At 55.0% G+C, this 19,908-nt stretch overlaps 1 protein-coding gene across 1 annotated transcript in view; it reads right to left on the reverse strand.

Annotated features, from left to right (window-relative positions):
* Positions 1–794: 794 nt before the first annotated feature.
* VWA5B1 (von Willebrand factor A domain containing 5B1) overlaps positions 795–19,908 on the reverse strand; it is a 29,173-nt gene continuing 10,059 nt past the window's right edge. The window contains exons 8-22 of the mRNA XM_074892711.1: positions 18,961–19,137; positions 15,352–15,462; positions 15,066–15,268; positions 13,461–13,575; positions 11,738–11,923; positions 11,282–11,477; positions 10,120–10,307; positions 7,753–7,975; positions 7,252–7,569; positions 6,577–6,714; positions 6,138–6,263; positions 5,549–5,623; positions 5,110–5,179; positions 4,762–4,885; positions 795–4,557 (exon numbers count right to left, since the gene is read on the reverse strand). Of these exons, the coding sequence (XP_074748812.1) occupies positions 3,796–4,557; positions 4,762–4,885; positions 5,110–5,179; positions 5,549–5,623; positions 6,138–6,263; positions 6,577–6,714; positions 7,252–7,569; positions 7,753–7,975; positions 10,120–10,307; positions 11,282–11,477; positions 11,738–11,923; positions 13,461–13,575; positions 15,066–15,268; positions 15,352–15,462; positions 18,961–19,137 (3,012 nt within the window). The 3' untranslated portion in view covers positions 795–3,795. The remainder of the gene's footprint in view (positions 4,558–4,761; positions 4,886–5,109; positions 5,180–5,548; positions 5,624–6,137; positions 6,264–6,576; positions 6,715–7,251; positions 7,570–7,752; positions 7,976–10,119; positions 10,308–11,281; positions 11,478–11,737; positions 11,924–13,460; positions 13,576–15,065; positions 15,269–15,351; positions 15,463–18,960; positions 19,138–19,908) is intronic.

A 19,908-nucleotide genomic window follows, 5' to 3' on the forward strand; every position in this document is an offset into this window, starting at 1 on the left:
GTTTTGCCAAGGGTGCAGCAAAGACGGGCAGCGCTGGGGCAGGGCAGAGAATTTGGGAAGGGAAAGAGGATTAGAAAGCAATCACCAAACCCTGCCCCAGTGCCCTTCCCCGGCGGGCACAGACAGGGGGGTGGCAGAGGTGGGGGGTCGAGATGGAAACAGCCAGCCCCTCTGCTCTGGTCCAGAGGGGGCAAACTGGGCCATAGCTGTCTTTTTTTTATATATATATGTATATATACATAGGTCACCAAAGGCAGGAGGGCATGGGAGCAGGTCCTTGCTTGCCAAGAGGAAAATAAGGGACAACATAGCTCCTACCTCCTGCTTTGGGTTGGAAAACATGATGGCTGCTTTATTAATACCTGTAATAACAACACTAATTAAGGAAGGTGTAGGATGAAGGCAGAGGATTTTGGCATCCTTCCAATGGCCCAGGTGACAGGGAAAACTGCTGAAAGCCCCGATACTAGAGATGGTAGCAGGATTTCTCTGCTCCTCGTCTCTGCCTCATAGAAGAATTAAACCAGGCTGCCCTTGGTTTTTTTAAAACCCTGGATCCATCGGCTTACAAAGTGCTGAGCAATTCGGGATTTGCAAAACCCAGCTTCCCAGAACCCGAAGGAAGTTCCTTCCCCTCTGAAATCTACATCTTAACTCCTGCACTAAATCAGGATGGGTTTTTTGGGGGGGTTTTTTTGGACAGCCACGCAATGCTCCAGCCAGCTGGAGTGCCCCCGGGGAAGAGGGCAGGCACAGCCCCAGGAAACCCACCCTGAAACAAAAGAGTCGTGCTGGGCAGTCAAGCAGGCTGTGATTTACTGGGACAACAACAATTCTGCAACAGAGAACACGACTGCGCCGAGGCACCCGGCCGGCAAACCCGCAGCGCCACGCTGGGGACCCCAGAGAGGTGACCCCAAGAGAAGAGACCAGGGGGGTGTTCACGGTCCCCGACACCGGTTTCCCTCCCGTCTCCCCACCAGACATACAGACACAAAATAGAAACCTGCTGAAATGTGGCAAGGCTGCTACACGCCAAGGGAGGGAGCGAAAGGCAACAGGTTTCAGATGGGCTCCACGGGCATTGCAGCCACGCTGGAGGCGACGGCGTGCGATTCCCTCCGTAGGCACTTGATCCGTGGAGCTGCTGCTGGCCAGATCCTGCAGAAAAGCCCGTCCTGGGGGGGCACCAGGCAGGGCCCAATGCTGCCGGGGCCGGGTGGTGAGCTCGATGTCTCCCTGGTCTGCAGAGAGTGAAGTGGGAGGCCTTGGGGGTGAGGGCACCCAGCTCCTTGCAGGGCGCGGGGCAGTGATGGCAAGTGTCCCCATGCCCACCGGGGTCCCAGGCGGCAGGTTTGAGGAGACTCACCCCCGTCATGTCCCAGCACGGACCATCCTGGAGCATCCTCTGATGCTGAGCCAGCTGTGGGAGCTCAGCAGAGGCGCCGGCAGCGTGCACGGCCCAGGGTGTAGCTGGAGAAGCGAGAGCAGTGGTGAGAGCAGCGTCAGGCTCCAAAACGGGGTCACCCCTTTCATCCCCTTTTCCTTCCCTGAAAGCCAAGGGGATGTAGGAGGTGCTGCACCGATGCCACGCACTTGCCCCTGAATGCAGAACAAGGGACTCGTTGACTCCAGGAGCCCCCAAAGTAGGGAGGACACGCTCGTTTTGCCAATGGCCCCAGATTAAGAGAGCACTGGGCAGCTCCTAGGAATCAGCCTGGGTCTTTTGGGAGAACCAAGGGATCTGAAACCAGCTCACTAGTAACCCCAGGAGGGCTGAGATGCACATGCCCTGGGAATAAACCCTGCTCTGGTAATGTCATGGGGACCAGAGGGGGTCGTGGTGGGCAGGGAGCTAAAGAAAGGCAGAAAACAAGAGGTAGGTTTTGCTCGTGATCTAAAATACTGCCGATCTCCGCCAGCTCTGCTCAGAAAAAAGCAAAAGATTTTGTGCAAAGCAGATTCCTGCTCACGACGCTTTGCTAGGGAAAGGAGGGGATGCTTTCCTCCATGTGAAGGTTTCAAAGAAAAGATGCTTTTTCTAAGGAAGAAACACCCTTTTCCATATCCCCACATTTCCCCAGTTTCTCTGCAACTGGACAGTTTTCAGCTCTTACACTCACACTCCCCTTCTTCATTACCCATCTCTCCTTGACAGAGGAGCAAAATCCGTATGCCTGTGGATCAACTGCATTTCCTTGGATTTTTCTAATCCCCCAGTTAAAACCAGTCTAAATCTAACCAGAACTGGGGCCTTTCTCCAGCAGAAAATGAAAGATAAAAAAAAATAATTAAAAACCCCCAAAACCTGGAACCTGTATTTCCCCCTGGGAACGCCACTGACTTCTAGTGACAAGTGAGCTTTTGGTTGAAAAATGTCCACTCCCAGCTTCTCCTCCCTGTCTCCTCCTCTTCCTCCCATCAGCTTCTGGAAGTCATAGTCCTCACGGTGCCTCCGGTGCCCTCGTTCTGCTGTGAATTACGGCAGATAACGAAGCTCCAGCAATCGCCTGGGTATCGCTGGGCTGTGCTGGAGCCAGCGAAGGGCCTTTGCTGCACCACGGAGACTTTGCTGCCTGTCACGGAGAACAACTCAGCCAGGCTCCCGTGGAGCTGTGGTACCCACAACAGGTCCAGGGATGCAATTTGTGTCCAGCCACCTCTTGGCTTTAAGCAGCATGAATGCAAGAAGCGGAGATGGGGAAAGCGATGGCTCCATGTCACCCCGGGGTTTGGGAGGGCTCTTCCCCTCTCTTCCTTTCAAGAGGGTTGAGGCAAGGGCAGGTCTGGCCACGACTCTCAGGATAGATGCTGCAGGGGCTCAGGTAAAAGCCCACCAGCTCGGGGGGGTTTAGTGGGTTGGGCATCCTTAAAAGAACAAGCCTCTGAGCCGCTGGATTCAAAGGCAGCTCCTTGCAATTCAGAACCAACAGATCAACACCCGGGAGGCTTGTGTGGAGAAGGAAGGATTCAGCGTTTTGGCAGAGAATAAAATTCCTCCATTATTTTAATGCAGGGGATCTCTATTCAGTGTCAAGTGCAGGGGGCTGCTTTCCTTAGCCCATCCTTGCCTTCAATCCCGGGCACCCCTGCTCTGCCTCTGAAGCTCCAAAAGCACGCTGTCAGCTGCAAGGGGATCTCGCAAACTCCGTCTGGGATGGCAGAGGGGCTGAGGGGGCCCAGCACCGTGTGGATGTGACAGGGTTTGGTCGCAGCTTCTGACTGGCCTGGCTTGTTGGCGCGTCACTGGGCTCAAGGCAAGGCAGCACCCTCCCAGCTGTGACAGCAGGGCTGATCTTCAGATGGTCAGTCCCAGCCCGGTTTCCCTTTGGTCCATGAGATGAGGATGTTTTTCAGACATTCACCTTCACCAAAAGACATCTGAGATGGCAGAAGCCAGGCAGGGGCCTTAGGAGAGCAGCGACTCGGGGCTGGGAAGAGGCACCAAGCGAGGACAGGGCAAGCTGAGCAGGCACTGGGGACACCTGCTTTGGGGACAGGGCTGGGAACCAGAAGAAATCAGGATCAGAGGGAAATACTGTAGCTGGAGGTGCTGCTCCAGTTAAAAATAAACCGCATCCTACTGCGGGCAGCTGGTGGAAACCCTCCCAGGGCAAAATACCAGTCACTGAGCAGAGGATTTTGCCCGGGGTGCTTCTGTTTGCGGGGCTTGCTCTAAGAAACACACACTGTCCCTGCAGCAGAGGAGTTGAGCTCCTTGGAGGCGTTTCCTTGAGGATGGGTCCCTGCTCCTGCGCCCTTGGTAAGCTGCCCAGGCCTCTCTCCTCCTCCTCTTTACACGCTGCTCGGGTTGTAGCACAGCAGGTTGAACTCCAGGTTTTCATCCCAGTGACGGAGCAGGACAAAGAGCTGCTGGGCTGCAGCTTTCACCGTGGCCAGGCTGTATCCCTCCGGGAAGTCCTGTTCACTCAGCCACAGGCTGGCCTTGGCAGCAACCAGCTCCCACTCGATGAAGTAGGAAGCCGAGCTGTGCTCCAGCCAGGCCAGGGCCACCGCCGTGGCCCACAGCATCCCCTCCAGCTCCGTCTGCTGCTGCAACTTGATGTCGAAAAGCAACGCCTGGACCTCGGAGCCATCCGTGTCTGAGCCCCGGCCGCTGTCAGCTTGCCACTCGGCCGAGGCCGGTGTGCTCTCCGGTGAGGAGAAGCGGCGGATGGTGATGGCCGGCGGGGACAGTTCCTTCTCAGCTTTCAGGGCTTTGGAGATGCTTTCCACCGCGCTGCCCGAGAAGTGGCGAAGGCGGCCGGTGTCCTCCGCGTGCCGGCCGGGTCCCTCCGGCACCACCCCCAGAGCGACGTCTCTGGTGGTGGGACTCTTCCCACGCCCAGTGGGAAGCAGGAGCTGCTGGTCAGAGCCGAGGCTTTTGTGCTCCCTGGAGGGACTGGCCTTCTTGGTGCTGTAGGAGCTGGAGGGGCTGAGGGCCAGGCGGTGGCAGGCGAAGGGAGATGTCCACTTCAGCTTCTCCATGGGGATGTTGACGGCGTCACAGAAGGCCGAGTTCATGAGAAAGGCACCGCAGGCCAGCTGCAGAGACGCCTGCAAGGCATGCAGAGAAGCTCTGAGATACCAACTGCTTGTGGGAAGTTTGGGAAAAAGGCACACGTAGATGGAGCTGCTCTCCATCCCTGAGCAGACCATCGGACATGGATGTCAGAGACGGCAAGAGGCGGGATCCAGGGGAATCCCCCTGCCCTGCAGTGACCGTGCAACCCCGGCAAGGCCCGGGAACGAGCTGCTCACCAGGGGAAGGTAGTCTATGCTCTCATTGTCGCCCTCAGAGCTGGCTTCGCTCACTCTGCTTGGAGATTTACTCATGAACCCTTTGGCGGCTCGAATCAGCAGCCTGGTTTTATTGAGGGTCAGCCTGCAGGAGGACAAAAAGGTGGCCATAACCACCGTGCTCCTCCTGACGCCCACCCTCCCCTCCCAAAACCATCCCTGGACCCCAGACGCTGGCATCACACTCGGTCCCGGCTCTGGTCGCTAACCCTGGGGTGTCCCTGCTCTCCCCCTTGCTTGTGTTTGCATCGGACCCACGGAGGTGCAAGAGATCCACTAAGGTCAGAGGAAGGTCGAGCTGGCCCATACCTAGTAGCAAAGAGGTTCTCGATGGATTTTTGGGCTTGCGCAGAGGAAGCAGACAGGCTTTGTAACCGCCCTGGGAAGAAACACAAAGCTGGGGGTAAAACGAGCTGCTTCAGGAGAGCGAAAGGGAGCAGAGTCTATGCACTCGAGCGTGGGGTGGCTTGTTCTGCTGCCGAGTCTTTGACAAAATCCCTCCTCACCCCTTGCCTCAATTTTTCCTACGTGGATAATGAAATTCCCACAAACGAAGCTGGGGGAAACCTATACCATCAGGCTCTGTCCTTTCCACCCCAGAAAGAGCCAGGTCTTGTGCTCACAGGCCTAATTTTAGGTCATAAGGTTTTATAAAAACCCCCAAAACTCAGCAGTATTTGGTGAAGAGCCCAAATCTTGGGCTCGATGCACCTGCACCCTGTCAGGTACCATCAGATCGTTCCCCTACCTTCGGGGAGAGCACAGCGCTCCCAGTCAGAGGAGGAAGGGGTGCTGCAGGGCGACAGGCTGCTCTCTTCAGCATCTGCAACAGAGGAACCACATCAGCAACACCACCCAGCCGAAATCGCCGTTGCGCCACCGCTCCGGGCTGCGGCACGGCCGCTCTCCCTCTCCACGGCATTATCAGGTTAATGAGCCTGATCAGGGGTGATTTTAATTCAGCTGCAGATCTGACAATGCCAGACAAGGTCCAATCCAACTCGTCTTCATTAGTGGAGGATTTGGTGACAAGCAAGTGTCTCACATCCCCCTGCCTCTAATTACACCCAGTTTCATCCCTCATGTTATCTGCGTTACGGCTGCCAATTAACTTCCAAGCATAGTCAGCAGCCACTGCCTGTGATTTGGGAGTTTCAGGGGAAATTGCAGCTTCTTCCCCATTTAAGGAGATGGAATCCAGCCAGACATGTGTCTGGTGAGCACCATATTCATAGAGGAAGGCAGAAGAAAAAAAGACCAGAAAAGATGTTCCTTCATAGACTAAACCACCGAGATCTGTAACACCGGGAAGGAGACAAAACCCCAGGGGATCTTACTCATGCCGTAAAATCCATCATCTCCGTTCTGGCCACAAGCTGACTGGGGACGTCCAGGGGAAAAGCCACGATGTCTTCTGCTTCCCGAGCTCAGGCTGCGCTGGCTGCCTTGCTTGGATGCTGCCCCTTGGCATGAGAGAAAAGAATTGCCAGTGTTCGAGAAGGACTGGCACACACACGATGGCAACAAAACCCACAGACTGATGAGCTCGGCCATCTCTGGGAATCCAGACCTAAGAGCAAGCCTTCTTCCTGGCTGAGGGGAAGAGGTTCTTGCCCCTGAGAGTGGCAAGCACGCCGTTAGGCTCAGCCATGGCCATGGGTATATAGGTCTGGTGCTGAATTGAGCCATGGTTTCATAGTGTTTGTTCTGGGCGAGGTTTCCCGGGTGACACCCTCCCTCCCAGGATGTTTCACCCCGCCGCCAGCCCCACGTTACCCGTGTGGGTGTACTCGATGACGGTGGGCAGGTAGGCGTTGGTGCTCAGGTCCACTGGCATGAACGCCGTGTACTTGCTGATGACGTTGCAGGCCTTGCTGGTGTGGACAGCGTTGACCTGGTACCGCCGCCCGGACCCTGCCACGTGGGAGACACCAGGGATAGACTCCATGTGCCCTGTGGGCTCCATCCACCCTTCAGAACCAGTTCCCAGCCCCACCTCCACGCTTGGGCTCCATGCCCTCTAAACTGCCTACTGCTGCGTCTGCTCTTATTTTACACGCGCAGCTGCATTTCATGGAGCAGAAGTTTGACAAGACCCAGGGACATGTGCAGCCCAGAGCAGCGGCGCACAGCTGCTGTTGGACCCTCTGAATCTGATGCCACCTCCCAGCTCCAGGTGACTAACTCCTTAAAAATAACCACTGTCACCCAACGTGTGAAGCAGGGGAGCACAAAGGAGCACGAGCTCAAGTGTGTTAACGTGCAGCAAAGCTGCAGAACCAGGAGAAAAGTGCAAGGCAGCTGGAAGGGGCTGTCACTTGGGAACTCCGTGAGACATTGCCTGATATTTCACCGCTGTCTGCCCTTGCTGAAGCCGCTGGAAAGCCCCCCCGAGGCAGGGCAGGGTCTGCCCACAGCCAGCTTGCAGGCTGTCCAGGAGCTGTGCGTTACCGTGCTCGATTTCACACTCTTTCTCAGCAAGATGCTCGAAGTCCCGGATGACCGACTTGGCTGCCAGGTGGTGGAAGGTCTCGCTCCACAGGTCTGTGTCACCATCCGCCTGGCTCTCCCGCTCTCGGAAGAGAGGACGGATATCAAAGGTGACTTCCCACTGCACGGGCTCGTTGCTCCTCAGCCCCTTCACCACCGCCTTGCAGAGGGTCCTAGGGGAGTGCGGGGAGCTGCGGGCAGCACTGAAGTCGAAGTCCTGGGGCTCCCAGTCGGAGGAGGTCTCCGTTTCAAACGTGAAAGAAGGATGCTGGGCAGACTCTGCTGAGAGGGGAGAGGCAGGGAATTAATCACATCTGTGGGAGCTGAATTCCCTGCTGCCACCGAGGAGCCATAATTAATACTTCCTAATTTTCACACGATGGCACAGAGTGCGATGCAATGCCACCGAAACCCCAGCACAGACCGGTGAGGGTGGCTGTGCCTCCCTCTCTCCCCAGTTACCCAGATCCCTGGGGCTCCGGCTATCCGACGAAGACCGCAGGCTCGTGCTGGCATCGAGTGCTCCCAAGCCCCTTCCTGGAGCCGCTTGCTGCAGCCCGTCCGGCACTGGCGGGGAGTCGGCGTCGTGGCAGAAGGACATGCAGCTCCGGTGGAGCAGGGACGGCCGCCGGGCACCCGTGCCACGGATCCTCGTGGCAGAGACGAGTGAGCTGGCTGCAAAGGACTGAGGGCAGAGCAAATGTGAGGGCTGGAGCCAGCTGCAGCTGATGGCACGGACCTGCTCTGCCCCTTCTGATCCCGTCTGCTCCCTGCCGACCCCAGCGCGAGACGCGGTCGTGCAAACACGCAGGTCCCTCTCTGCTCAGCCCCGGCTGGGATCCCTGCCCAGACAGAGCCCTCCATCAGACCTGCACGGTGTCCCCAAGGGACCCCGGCCCCAGGGGTTCCTTCCCCAGACATGCAGAAGGTGAAATATGAGTTTCATCCCTCCAGACATTTTAATGACTTCACTTGGGAACCAAAGGAAAGAAGAGAGACAGAAAGATCAAGGACCAGTTGCTTAGTAACGAAAGGAGAGAGGCACAGGGGATGGGGAGAAGAGAATAAGAGAATTTTTATCTTTTTTTTTTTTAGAGACTGTTTTTCCACTTTCAGGAGACATGAATCCCCTCTCCAGCATCTCTGGTGCCACATCACACGCAGACGTTCCTCTCTGCAGCTAGCACAGACACCGAGCTCCGGCTGATTCTACCCCTGTCCCCAGGGCTGTGGGAAGGTCCCCCTAAAACTGACAGACTCCATCTTCCCAACACAACACCAGTAAGGGACAGAATGTTAAAAGTGGTGGATCTCAGCGCTGGATGGAAAGATGCTTTCTCTGGGTGGCAGGCAAGAACGTGGCCTCCACCACCACCTAATTTTTGATGCTTTGTGAGACCACTAGGAAAAATGGAAGGTAGGCAGCTCCAGGAGCTACTTACCGAGCTAGGATTGAGATATTTAAAAGCAAGCCAGTCACAGAATCTGCTGCCAGACCCTTTGCATTCAAAACCTGCCCCTTCTCCTGCCCCAGCTCTCCTCCCAGCCAGAGGAAGCCAGCCAGGAGCAGAGCTGAGGGTTTAAGCTGCCCATTGCAAGCGCTGACCTTTCCTTCCCAGCACGGCGTGCACGGAGACAAGCTGAGGGCTCACGTTCACACCCCTGAAAATGTCAAGCCCTGGCAGCCGGACTGGGAGCTGGGAGAGCCACTGGGAGCCCTCCCAGCACGAGGGATAGCAAAACCAGGCTGCAGTTAATTAAGACCAGGATGCATGCTGTTAACCATTTGCTGCCCTCCAGAAGGGAGTCGTTTCCCCTCTCTGCCTTCACGCTGAGCACCCTGGGGGCAGGAGGATGCTCGGTGGACATTCGCAACACAGGCAAGGTCACGGGTACCCCTAAAACCCACCACTGGTTGCCCTTTGTCAAGTGATGCTGTTCAGCCCCTCACTGCTGCAGCTGGAGGGGCAGCAGTCTCATTCCTCCCTGCGGAGCACTGGCCCTTCTTCCCCTTCGCCCTCTCGCCTCACGTCCAGCCCCCCTTCACCCAGCCGATCTCTAACCTGCAGCAGAAGAGAAATGAAAGCCCCAGACATCCCCGTTCTGGGTTTCCATGGGAACAAAAGTGCTGCTGGTCCTCCCAACCCTGCAGATGCTGATTTCAGAGCAAAGCATCCTGGCGATGCCAAGGATGGGAGAAAACTATCCCCACCCTTCCACAAATCAGTTGAAAAACCTTCCTAAATTTCACCTGCTCTCTGCTGCAGGCAGGGGACATAACACTGCTCAGCAGCTGTCTCATCCCACAGGTCCATATCTCAGCCTGATGCTGCGTATGGGCTGTGGGTTCCAGCTAGAGCAGCGGGGGATCTGCTTCAGGACTGACTTTCTCCTCCCCTGCAGGGCACAGATGTGCCACGGCCCTGCGCAGAGTTTGCATCGCACGGCCAAACTCCAGGGAAATAAGGAGGAAGCAGCGGCCTGGGGAGCAGATGAGCAGCAAGGGGAAGCACAGGCCGCTCAGAGGAAGGGGGGAGGCATTTAGCAAAGAAAGGCGGGGCTCCCATGGGGAGGCACTGCTCTGGGGTAGCAGGACAGCACCTCGCTCTCTGCTTGGCTTGTGTCCTACATGCTTGTGATGTGCTGCAGCACAAAGCACGGGCACATATATATATATGTGTGTATATATATATGTGTGTGTATATATATATCTCTATATATATATCAGGACTAGCACGAGCCAGGCTTTTTCTCTTTTGCATCTGAGATTTTCCTGCTGCTACACGCTGGCCTCTGCCTGCAGGCAAAGCCTCTCCAGGGGTCACGTACCTGGAAATCCACCTGCCAGGGCTCGGGGCTGACCTGCTGCAGGTCCTGCAGGTGGGTTTTCCGAAGGGGGTTTTTCACCAGGGCGGTGCCGGGATCACTGGCCGTGGGCACCTTCTTACAAGGCTCGTGGTCAGCGATTTGGGTGGTGCTGTACGCCCGTCTCCTGGAGGAAGCCTTCATGTCCATTCCTGCACGGTGGGAGAGAGGATCAGCTCCGCTCCGGAGCGGGACCAGCCAGCACCATCCCCCCTTGGCTCATGGTGGGCAGTGGGGAGCCCACCCCTGTGGTCCTCCCGGGGCTGAGGGGGCCATGCTCAGCCCTGCAAGGTGTTAAGCAAAGCAACTAAACCACAAAAGGAAATAAGAGCCTACACTCAAAACTCCTGGGGAAGTCAGGAGAGCAGATTGGGGAGGTTTTGTCTGAGCAGTTTTCAGCCAGAAAAAGCCTGACTGCATTTCCCCAAACCTCCCTGGAGAAGACAAAGGGTTTACTAATGAAATTTCATTAGCGCAGACATTCTGCTGTCAGAGCAAGAGTAAAATTTCATTTGGAAAGGCATGATTTCTCATTGCTTTTGACAAGGTTGGGGGGATGAGCAGCACAGTTCCTCTCCGAATATAAGGGAAGGACGTCCCATGAGTAACAGAGGTTTCCTTGTCACAGGGAAATGCAACCAGGTCTGGGGTGCAACCAGCCGCTTTATGCCTGGGGACAGGGCTTTGGATCCATTCTCCCCCTCTCCTGACCTCAAACTGCAATGTCAGGGCTTGCAAGGAAGCAACTGCTTTGCAGGTGCATGGACAGTTTAGCTGGGCTACCCTTTTGCTCACTCCTCTCCTTCTCTGCACACCGGAGGGCAGCTTGGGAAGCTTGTAAATAATTATGTGGCCAAAGCTAGAGCTGCTTTGAAAACCTCTGGGGAAGCCAGTTCTCCAGGGCTTCCCTTGATTTCCTGACAGATTTGGATAAAACATCCAAACCAAATAGACGTGCTCAAGCCTCAGGAGATCTGTCATCCCTCCTGCAAACCCCTCCGGCTCTTTGCAGAGATACAGTCGAAGAGACTTATTTGTCAGACAAGCAAATTGGCAGAGCAGTGACAAAAGCTTGATTAGAAAGACAGGGGCATCACATCCCCGCTTGTACAGAGGAAAATCTGACCGGTGTCCGTCTCCAATTCTCTCCCAGGATCTCTGCCCACCGCCAGATGATCGGGGGCATGCTCAGTGGGGCAGCAGCCCTCTGAGTCTCTGGAGTGGTTCCAGCTCTCCACGCCTGCTCCCTCCTCCTGGGAGTGAAAGAAAACAGAGCTGCCCGACTCCTGGGAACGCATCATGCTGTAACGCCGCCTCTTGTCCTGCGGGAAAGCACAGAGAGGGAACAGGTCCCACCACCACGTCTCAGCCGAGAGTAGCCACTGCTTGTGCACCAGCGCCCTTATCCACCGAGCTCCCATTTCTCCCCAGTGTCTCACCCACCATCTCCTGTGAGGAGAGTGAGAAAGCAAGAGACACCTCCTGACCACACACAGAGAGCTCAGACGCCCACTTGCACATGTGCAGGGCAACACCCACTGCTCCCGGGACAGCCCCACCAGCCCCACCTGCGTGGACTCACGGATCTGGGGTTGGAGAGGTACAGGGAGGTGTCGCAGAGAATGCTGTAGCCAACCAGGTGGTCACCAGGGAAGAGGCAACTGGTGCTGATGGGGGAAACCAAGACCTCAGTGCTCTCGGGAAAGACCCACTCCACGGACACATCGCTCAGGACGGGCGCCATGGCCTTCTTCAGTGACTTGATCATCTGAGGCAGAAAGCAGATGGTTTCTGCTCAGTACAGCAACAGGATGTTGTGTGCGCCACGGCGCACGTGCCATGTGTTGCAGGGAAGGGGAAAATTTCCCCAAACAAATCCATCAGCTGATTCCTACCCTCTCCTGACCTTAGATGGGAGCCTGCTCCCTCTTAGACTGCGCTGACTCCTATCCCAGCACCCCCAGCCCCTTGGCAGGGTTACACCAAGGGCAGCAGAGCAGATATTGATAAAGCACAGCGCTGATCTCACACTTCACGTTGCCAGCTTGGAGCAAGGCGGGAGCTTGTGGCCAGAGGTATCTTGCTCTGGTGCAAGGCAGCATCCCCTGCTCCCCTGCTCCCCCCCAGCACCCAGGAAAAGCTGTTGACCTTCACTTGTCCAAGCCCCAGCCCTGCCCCAAGCCCCGACACTCACGCACCGACTGCCAGCACTGCTATTTTTGGTACAGGTCCTTGCTGGCACAAGCCTCTGCCGGAGATCAGCAATGCTCTGGCAATTACACATGTGGAGAAGACCAATATCCATGACTATTTCACGGACAACCCTACCAGGGAGCCATCTACAAGAGCTTCCCTGCACACCAGGGGAAGCGAACACCAGATTTAGAGGCAGAACAGCTCAAATGTTCTCTATTGTTCACTGCTTTTTCACAGGCTCAGGAAGACACACCAGGCTGTGTTTTATAAGGCCATTAATTGATGCCTCAGACTGCTGAAGGCACCAAGCTGCACAGCCCGCAAAGCTCTTTATTAATAGCTCTATAAAAAAAACTCTCTCCCTTCACTGTCTTTGCTTTTAATTTACATCAGAAATGCTGATGCTGTTCTGTCTTAGAGAGGCTTTTGTGTGCTCCAGGTTCCTGCAGAGGGGTGGACCGCTGAACTCCTTTTGAGATCACGAACGTAAGAGACAGCTTTTTAGAGATATTTAGGAGGTAAAGACCCAATTCTCTCCGGGTTTAGTCATCCAGCGGATGACGGGCTAGGCACCGTGCTTTCACCAGGGGACAGGGCCGTTCTTACGCCGTATTTGAGGCACATGGGTTTACTCAGCCTTTATGGGGAGAGTGGAAAAGAAGAGGCTCCCCCCTTTGCTTTAGAGCTGGCTTAATAGGCAAGGCTATCGCGGCGTATTCCTCTCCCTCAGACCCTGGGTACTTCTCGCCTGAGCAATGCCAGGGTTGAGCCTGACTTCAAAACTAATTGGCTGCTTTGATGCCGGTTCCTCTGCCCTTGCCTGTGTCTGAGGCAGCAGCTACCTTTGAAACTGAAGCTGCTGTATCGCGGCTATCGCTTCTCCCCATCCCCGCGCAGAGGGTAAACACACCCTCCCACTCCCTCTGACAGCCGGAGATGAAGATGTTCTTTCATCCCCTCCCGCTCACCCACCTGCTGCTGAGTGGGAGTTGGAAAGGCAGCACCAGGATGGGGAATAAGACCCGTCAGTGAGCTGTGGCCTCCCCCTCGCTGAACCAGAGCACCGTTACAGCCCTACAAGGTGGTCTCCTGGCAGCGGGCAGCCGTACCTTGGGCTGCAGCCTCTCGCCCTCCGCCAGGAACTCGGCGAAGCCCCTGGACACAGTAGCCAGCCCCTGAACCAGTCTCCTGCAGGCGTTTGGCCCGATGCCAAAGCTGTAGCACCTGCAAAGGGACAGAGAGCATCAGGATCCAGGGGACAAGCCATCCCAACCCCCAGCCCCATGCAGCACCTGCTCCCTGAAGGCAGAAGATCCCCCCCGCCCTGGTCTTATCCCACTGCTATGCAGTTGTCCAGCATGTCCAGAGAAAAAAAAAGCAAGCTCCTCTCTTAGGTGGCTGGCAGGAGGGTTGGGAACCACCAGCCCTTCCTCTCAGCAGTCCTCAAATCCCTTCCCCGAAGAGCAGCCAAGGCTCAGGGGCTTCCCAGCAGGACCCCAAGCCCTTGCCTCCTCTGTAAACACAAACAAGCTGCTTTGCTGCCAGTTCAGCTCTTTTCCCTGCTGAGTGGCTGTGGTCAATAGCACTAAAGACCCAGTAATTATCTCTGCTCGCAATCAAAATAAACGTTTTCTCAAGGAAGGAGGAATCAGCCAGGCGAGGCTGATCCCCTGACTCCCAGCCCAATGAGTCAGGATTTGGTTTTGGCTGAAGGCTGCAACCCCAAAGCTGGGCTGGGGCCTGGGCAGGGAGGGCAGGAGCGAGCAGTGCCTGGTGGGGACGGATGCGGTAGGAAGCCAGGAGGGATGGGAATGGGTGGGATACAGCGTTCAGCCAGGGCATGGGCAGCTGAGGAAGAAACCACCTTCAGCAGCAAACTGCATCTGTACAAGGGGCTTTTCTCTTTGAGGTTTTTAATCCCCAACTGGCTGCAAATCTTAGGTCAGCCTCACAGCCTCTTAAATAAGGCTCTGATCTTCTTTTGAGTCAGGGCCACGCACAGGCTCGGTGGTGCACTGGGCACTGCTTTCCAGGGCCACCCGAGACCACACTCTAACTGTGACTGCATTTAGCCCACCACCAAGCCTCTATAAGAGTGAGGGACGGGTTGCCCTATACATCTGGGAAGCAGTTAGACCTCCATATAGTAAAAAACACAGAGCAGCAGCTTCCCTCATAAGCACTGAAGTCTGAGGGATGAAAGATGAATAAGGTTTTCTTATATTTTTCTTATGTTTCATGGCCCTTAAAGAGGCAGAGGAGAAACCAGACCAGCCTGTCATCAGGGCTGGGGAACCAGGCTGGGAGCTCGATGCACAAATTAGCTGCTTTTTACATTGCTCCCTTTCAGCATATTCAATTCTGCACAGCCCCATCCTGGAAGCAGCTGGGGCCAGACCCAGATGTGCTTTAAAAAAAATAAAAAAAAAAACAGCAAGGAAGATTGTTCGTGTGTCAATCTCTCCTAGCAGGAAGCATCAGACGAGAGCCTGTGAAGTTGTCAGCCCAATTATCCTGCTTTTGATTGTTTAAAAAGCATCTGAACTTCTGGGATCTGTTCCAAACCCTTTGAGGTTCTCCCGTGGCTCATACCAACAATCTCTCCTGCCTCTATCTCTGAAGTCTGTGAGATGGAGCCGTGTTCAGGGAGAAGCACGTCCCCTGCCGCGCCAGGCTTTTGCCCCCGCAGCGGCGGGCCCTGCTGCCCCCGGTACCTGGTGGAGCAGGAGTGGTTTCGCAGCAGCTCCAGGACCTTCCCCGTGTTACTGATGGCCCCGTCTGTCAGCAGAAAGAGCAGTCGGGGATGGCCCCTGTGGATGGGCTGTCGAATGACCCACTTCAAAGGCGATAAGATGTTGGTGCCACCCATATCGGCCCGGATCCTCCTGATGCTCTCGCAGGCGATGGCCAGGCTCTCCTGCCCAAAGGAGCAGCAGAATAGTCAGCCTCCACACCAGCGCCCCGCGAGCACCGAGGAAGTGTGTTTCCCCCTTCACCCACCTCGCAGTAAGGCTGACTGGCAGGAAAGAGGGTCTTGAAGGTGGATCCAAACCCAATGATGTTGAAGAGACACGCTGGCATCAGGCTCTTGAGAATGACCAACAGGGCATCCTGCGGGGTGGAAAGCAAGCAGGCATCAGGCACAATGGGTCTCTCCCTGGCTGCCCCAGCTTCCCCAGTAAAAGCTCTGCCCAGACCCTTGCCATCACACCTTATTCCCACCTGCATTTGGCTGCGTGCATTTGATAATTAAACAACTGCTTCTTTCACGTGCACTGCACCGAGAAAGCACTGCATACTACTCTGCTCTTTCCAAAGTCCCTTAATGATATTTGGGTCCCAAAGCAGTGAGGAAAATGGGGAGCCTTCAGGAAAAAAAAAAAAAAAAAAAAAAAAAGGGCTGTACAAATTCTTCTGTTTGTTTTTAACTGATTAAATCTGTGCTTGCAATACGGTGCTGCAGCATGGAGCTAGTGGGTGAGAAGCAGAGTGTGAAATTGAGAAGTGCGACACGCAATGCATTTCAATGTCCAAACTTGCAGAAAATAAACAAACAGCTTAAAGTTACACAAAAGGAAAAGCCACCCCCATCCCCAGTTCTCTTGTATTCATAACTGGCATCAATTAAAATAACTGGGAGAGACAGTTTTCAGCTATTTTCTTTACCAGAGGTGGTTATCTAACTTGTCTATTCCTGGTTTTTACATAAGGGAAGAGCAATTGAAATTGTCTCAGACATCTGTGACGGCCACGGACAACTCCAGGACAGAGCTTGTGTTAGCAGCAACTGGGCAAGAGCTACCCAAGGAGCTCCTGAGCTTGCAAGGGGCAGCAGGAGCAATTAGCGTGGCAGGGGAGGGAGGCCAATTTAAAGCAAAGTGCTGGCAGTGTGTCAGGAGCTCTGTGCTTTCTGTTTATATGCTGATAAAGGCAGACTCCTGCCAGTCTGCCTAGAGCAGCAGAAACCCTAGAGCCAGCCCTAAGAGAAGAGCTGCCAAGGTCAAATGAGCAAGAGCAGCCTCCTTGCTTCGTCATACGCCGTGGCAAAGACCCGAGTAACTGCAGAGGGAGGGTGCTGGAGCTGCCTGCAGAGAAACCCCCCGCCTGGGAACGGCTGCAGGGAGACGGGGTGCAGGTCAGTTGAGTTCCTGACCCCTGGAAGACTCAGCAGCAAGGCAGAGGCAGAGCACAGCAAATCTGTGAAATAACGTACGAGAACCGGGATGCCCTTTAACAGGCTCCAGAGTACTTTAAACCAAGCTGTTATCTCAAACCTACGAGAATATATTTATACCGCTGCTTCCCAGATGGCTCCTGGGATGCCGGCTCTTCCAAATCTCAACGCTGACATCCCATCTTGGAACTAATTACAAGGGGGAAAAAAAAACCCAACCAAATTTCCAAATATTTCTGTTAAAGCACTTCCCAAAGTGGGCAACCGATGCCTGCTTTCTGTGTCAGCAAGCAGAAAGATTTATTGCTTCTTGTGGTAAATATTGATCTTGATCCTGTTGCACTCAATATCTATATGGCAACTCAATAAGGAGAGATGTTTGCCTCCAGAGAAGTCAATTCCCAGTTATTAGCCTCGTTTTGCCAGCAAACCCTCTTGATGCGGGCACCGTTGTGGGCCTGGCTCTTCTCCCCGGCTGCATCAGGACGGGAGAGGAAATTTAAACCCCTGAACTTTCCACCCCAGCCACTTTGGCCAAGTGCCCTCCTGCAGGGCAGTGAACCGTGTCCTCGCGGCCGCACGCAGCCCGCCCACGCCGGGCCATCCCCTCCCCGTCCCCATCCCTGCCAGCAGCACCGCTCCGCAGCTCAGCTCTCCCTGCTGCCACGTCCGAGTCCTGCCACGCCGCTCCCCCAGCGAGCTGAGGACGATGCAAATGTCTCCATCAAGCGAAACCCACCCAAACCCACTAAGAACAGCCCCTGCCATGAGGTCCCTGACATTTGCAAGTCGTAAACAAGGATGGGGGACTCAGAAGAGAGACAGTGGTTTTCTCCCTTGAGGTATCTCCTCCAAAATCTCCGATATCTCCCCCAAATATTTTTCCAGAAGGGGAACAGCCTTTTTCCTGTTTTTACAGCCCTCCTGTGGATGGGAGTCCCAGTTCAGAGAAGGGCTCTGTCCCTGCAGGGTCCCCATCCCCATGGGACAAACCAGCCTCCATGGAGGCTGCAGAGACCACGGTGCCCAAACTCGGCCACACTGTGAGTCAGAAAGTGAAAATCTGGCCTGGGGCACAGACGCCTCCTGATTCCCAGACCCTGAAACGTGCTAAGGGAAGGGGGTACAACCTCGGAGATATCCTGGCCCCTTTGGTGGACGCAGGGGCAGGGGACTGCCTCCCTGTCCCAGGGGAGCTGTTGCAGCCGTGCTCGGGCTCCCCGGCATCCGGATCCTTGTTGCTGGAGGTGGCCATCCTCCGGCAGTTCCCATGGAAACCGGAGACAGATGGGTAAGGAGATGGGCTAGAAGATGCTCCCTGGCGCTCGCCCTAGGCAATGAGTCCTGCGGAAGGGGGTGCAGCCGTACCCAGGGGAGCATTGGGGTGCAAATCTGGGTGGCACTTGCGTTAGGAAAGGGTGTGAGCAGGACACCTGGGGACACATCGGTTTGGTGAGTCTCTCAGGCATCCAAATGCAACCGAACCCCTCAGATGACGCCTGCCTCTGCAATTCCTTTGCTGTCCTCAAGAAAGGTGCACGGGGCAGCACAGACCCATGCCCCACTCAGGATGATGTGATATTCCTTAAGCTACTGGGGCTCAGCTGATCCCAAAAATCGAGACAGAAACTTTCCAAAGAGAGCTTTTGCCAGACCCCGAGACAGGTGTCGGACACCAACCTGGCCTCCAAAGCAGGTTAGGCAGGGATAATGATAATTAAATAGTATACTGGAGCGATTTCCCTTGTGATGGACAGAGTGGTCCCCAGTGGGCTCGGGGCAGGAACCTCTCCAGACCCTCTGGGCAGCAGCACAAAGCCAAACCCAGCTCTCCTGGGGCAACCTGCAGCTGCCTAAGAGTCATACCTGACCAGGGAACCTCAGATCCACAAAATACTACGACAAGGCCTTTCTACAGCCCCTTTTTTATCCAGAGGTCACAGCACACCTCTCATAATCCTCCACCGGACCGCAAGAATTCATTTGTGTTTGAAAAAGGGACGCATCACGTTCAAACAACTTCTCTGGGTGCACAGAGGCACACATCAGCAAAATGCCTCCTAACGCATGGTCAGCACGTCACCCTGAGGAGTCCCTTGCAGCTCCCTGGAGGTCTCCCACCTAGGTAGCGATCGTCCCAAGCCCTCCCGGAGACAGGGAGAAGGGGATGCACAAGACATACACACCAGCAAGAGGGGGAAAGAAAACATCTTGGCATTTGATGTGCTGATAGGAAGAAGAGGAAGAGGAACAGAACGGGGGAGAATCAGCTTCGCTGCAGGTACCTAACAAGCCACGCGGTTGAGATGACTAAAGCTACAGCATATAATTACCCCCCATCCCCTCATAATGAACACTCATCAGCACTCAACAACCCCCACTGCTCTCTAATATTCATCCCTCATTGGCATGCAGGTACTTCCCCTCCTTCATACCTTGACGTGGTTGATGTTCACGCCGCTCATGCTTCTGCTGCGGTCTACGAGGAAGATAAACTCTCCTTGGGCTTTCCGGAGGTCTGGCTGGACGGTCCTCAAGTCAGGGCAGAAGTTGAGCATGATGACAGGGTGGTGGGGGATGTCCTTGTTCAGTCGCTTCCTGATGATTTCTGTCTGCAAGAAAGAAAGAGCAAGCTCAAGAGGTTGATTTTCACTTCGAGGGGAATCAGAGCAGGGCTGCGAGCCCAAAGATTAAGTGAGTGGCCTTTGGTGGGCTTGTTCTGGCCTCACTGGTGACAACACCTGAGCTCAGGTTGTCACAGGTTGTCCTGCCCTGGCCTGCGGGGCTGCTCCATGGGTGGACGGGACTCCTGCCTCCTCCCAGCTTGGGGGACAAAGGCTGGCAGAAAGCCCAAGCCAGAGACCCCCCGCACGCACAGATGGGAGCCTGGAGAAGAAATTAAAAGATCTGGCCCTACGCAGCACCTTGTAAAACTGGTTCCCCAAACATTTCACTAGATCCCTCCCAAAAACGTGGTTCATTAGCACAGTTTAGTATCACTGAGGCACAGCAGAGGTTTTGTCCATGGTCACTCAATAACAAAGTGAGAGATACAGCCCTCAGAGTGCTGTATTCACTGCTTCAATTCATTCCTGCCGCCTCTGGTTTGCTGGTTTTTCTGCCCATTTCTTTTATCATTTTTCTTTGTATGGATTGAAACACTTTGGAAAGCTGAACCGGTCACTCAGGACATCGTTCGATAGGAACCCCCGTGATACGTGTCTCTGCACTGCACATAGCTCCGGTGGCTCTCCGCATTTTCCCTCGTTCTATTTCAAGTACCAATCGTCATTAAAAATGTGATAAAATTAAACTGGAAAAAACCTCTTGCGTTGGGTTTATAATCTGCTGTTACGTGTGTATGAAGCAGTCCCGGGTTACGG

The sequence above is a fragment of the Strix uralensis genome, chromosome 23 (assembly GCF_047716275.1).
Source record: "Strix uralensis isolate ZFMK-TIS-50842 chromosome 23, bStrUra1, whole genome shotgun sequence".
NCBI classification, from domain to species: Eukaryota; Metazoa; Chordata; class Aves; order Strigiformes; family Strigidae; genus Strix; species Strix uralensis.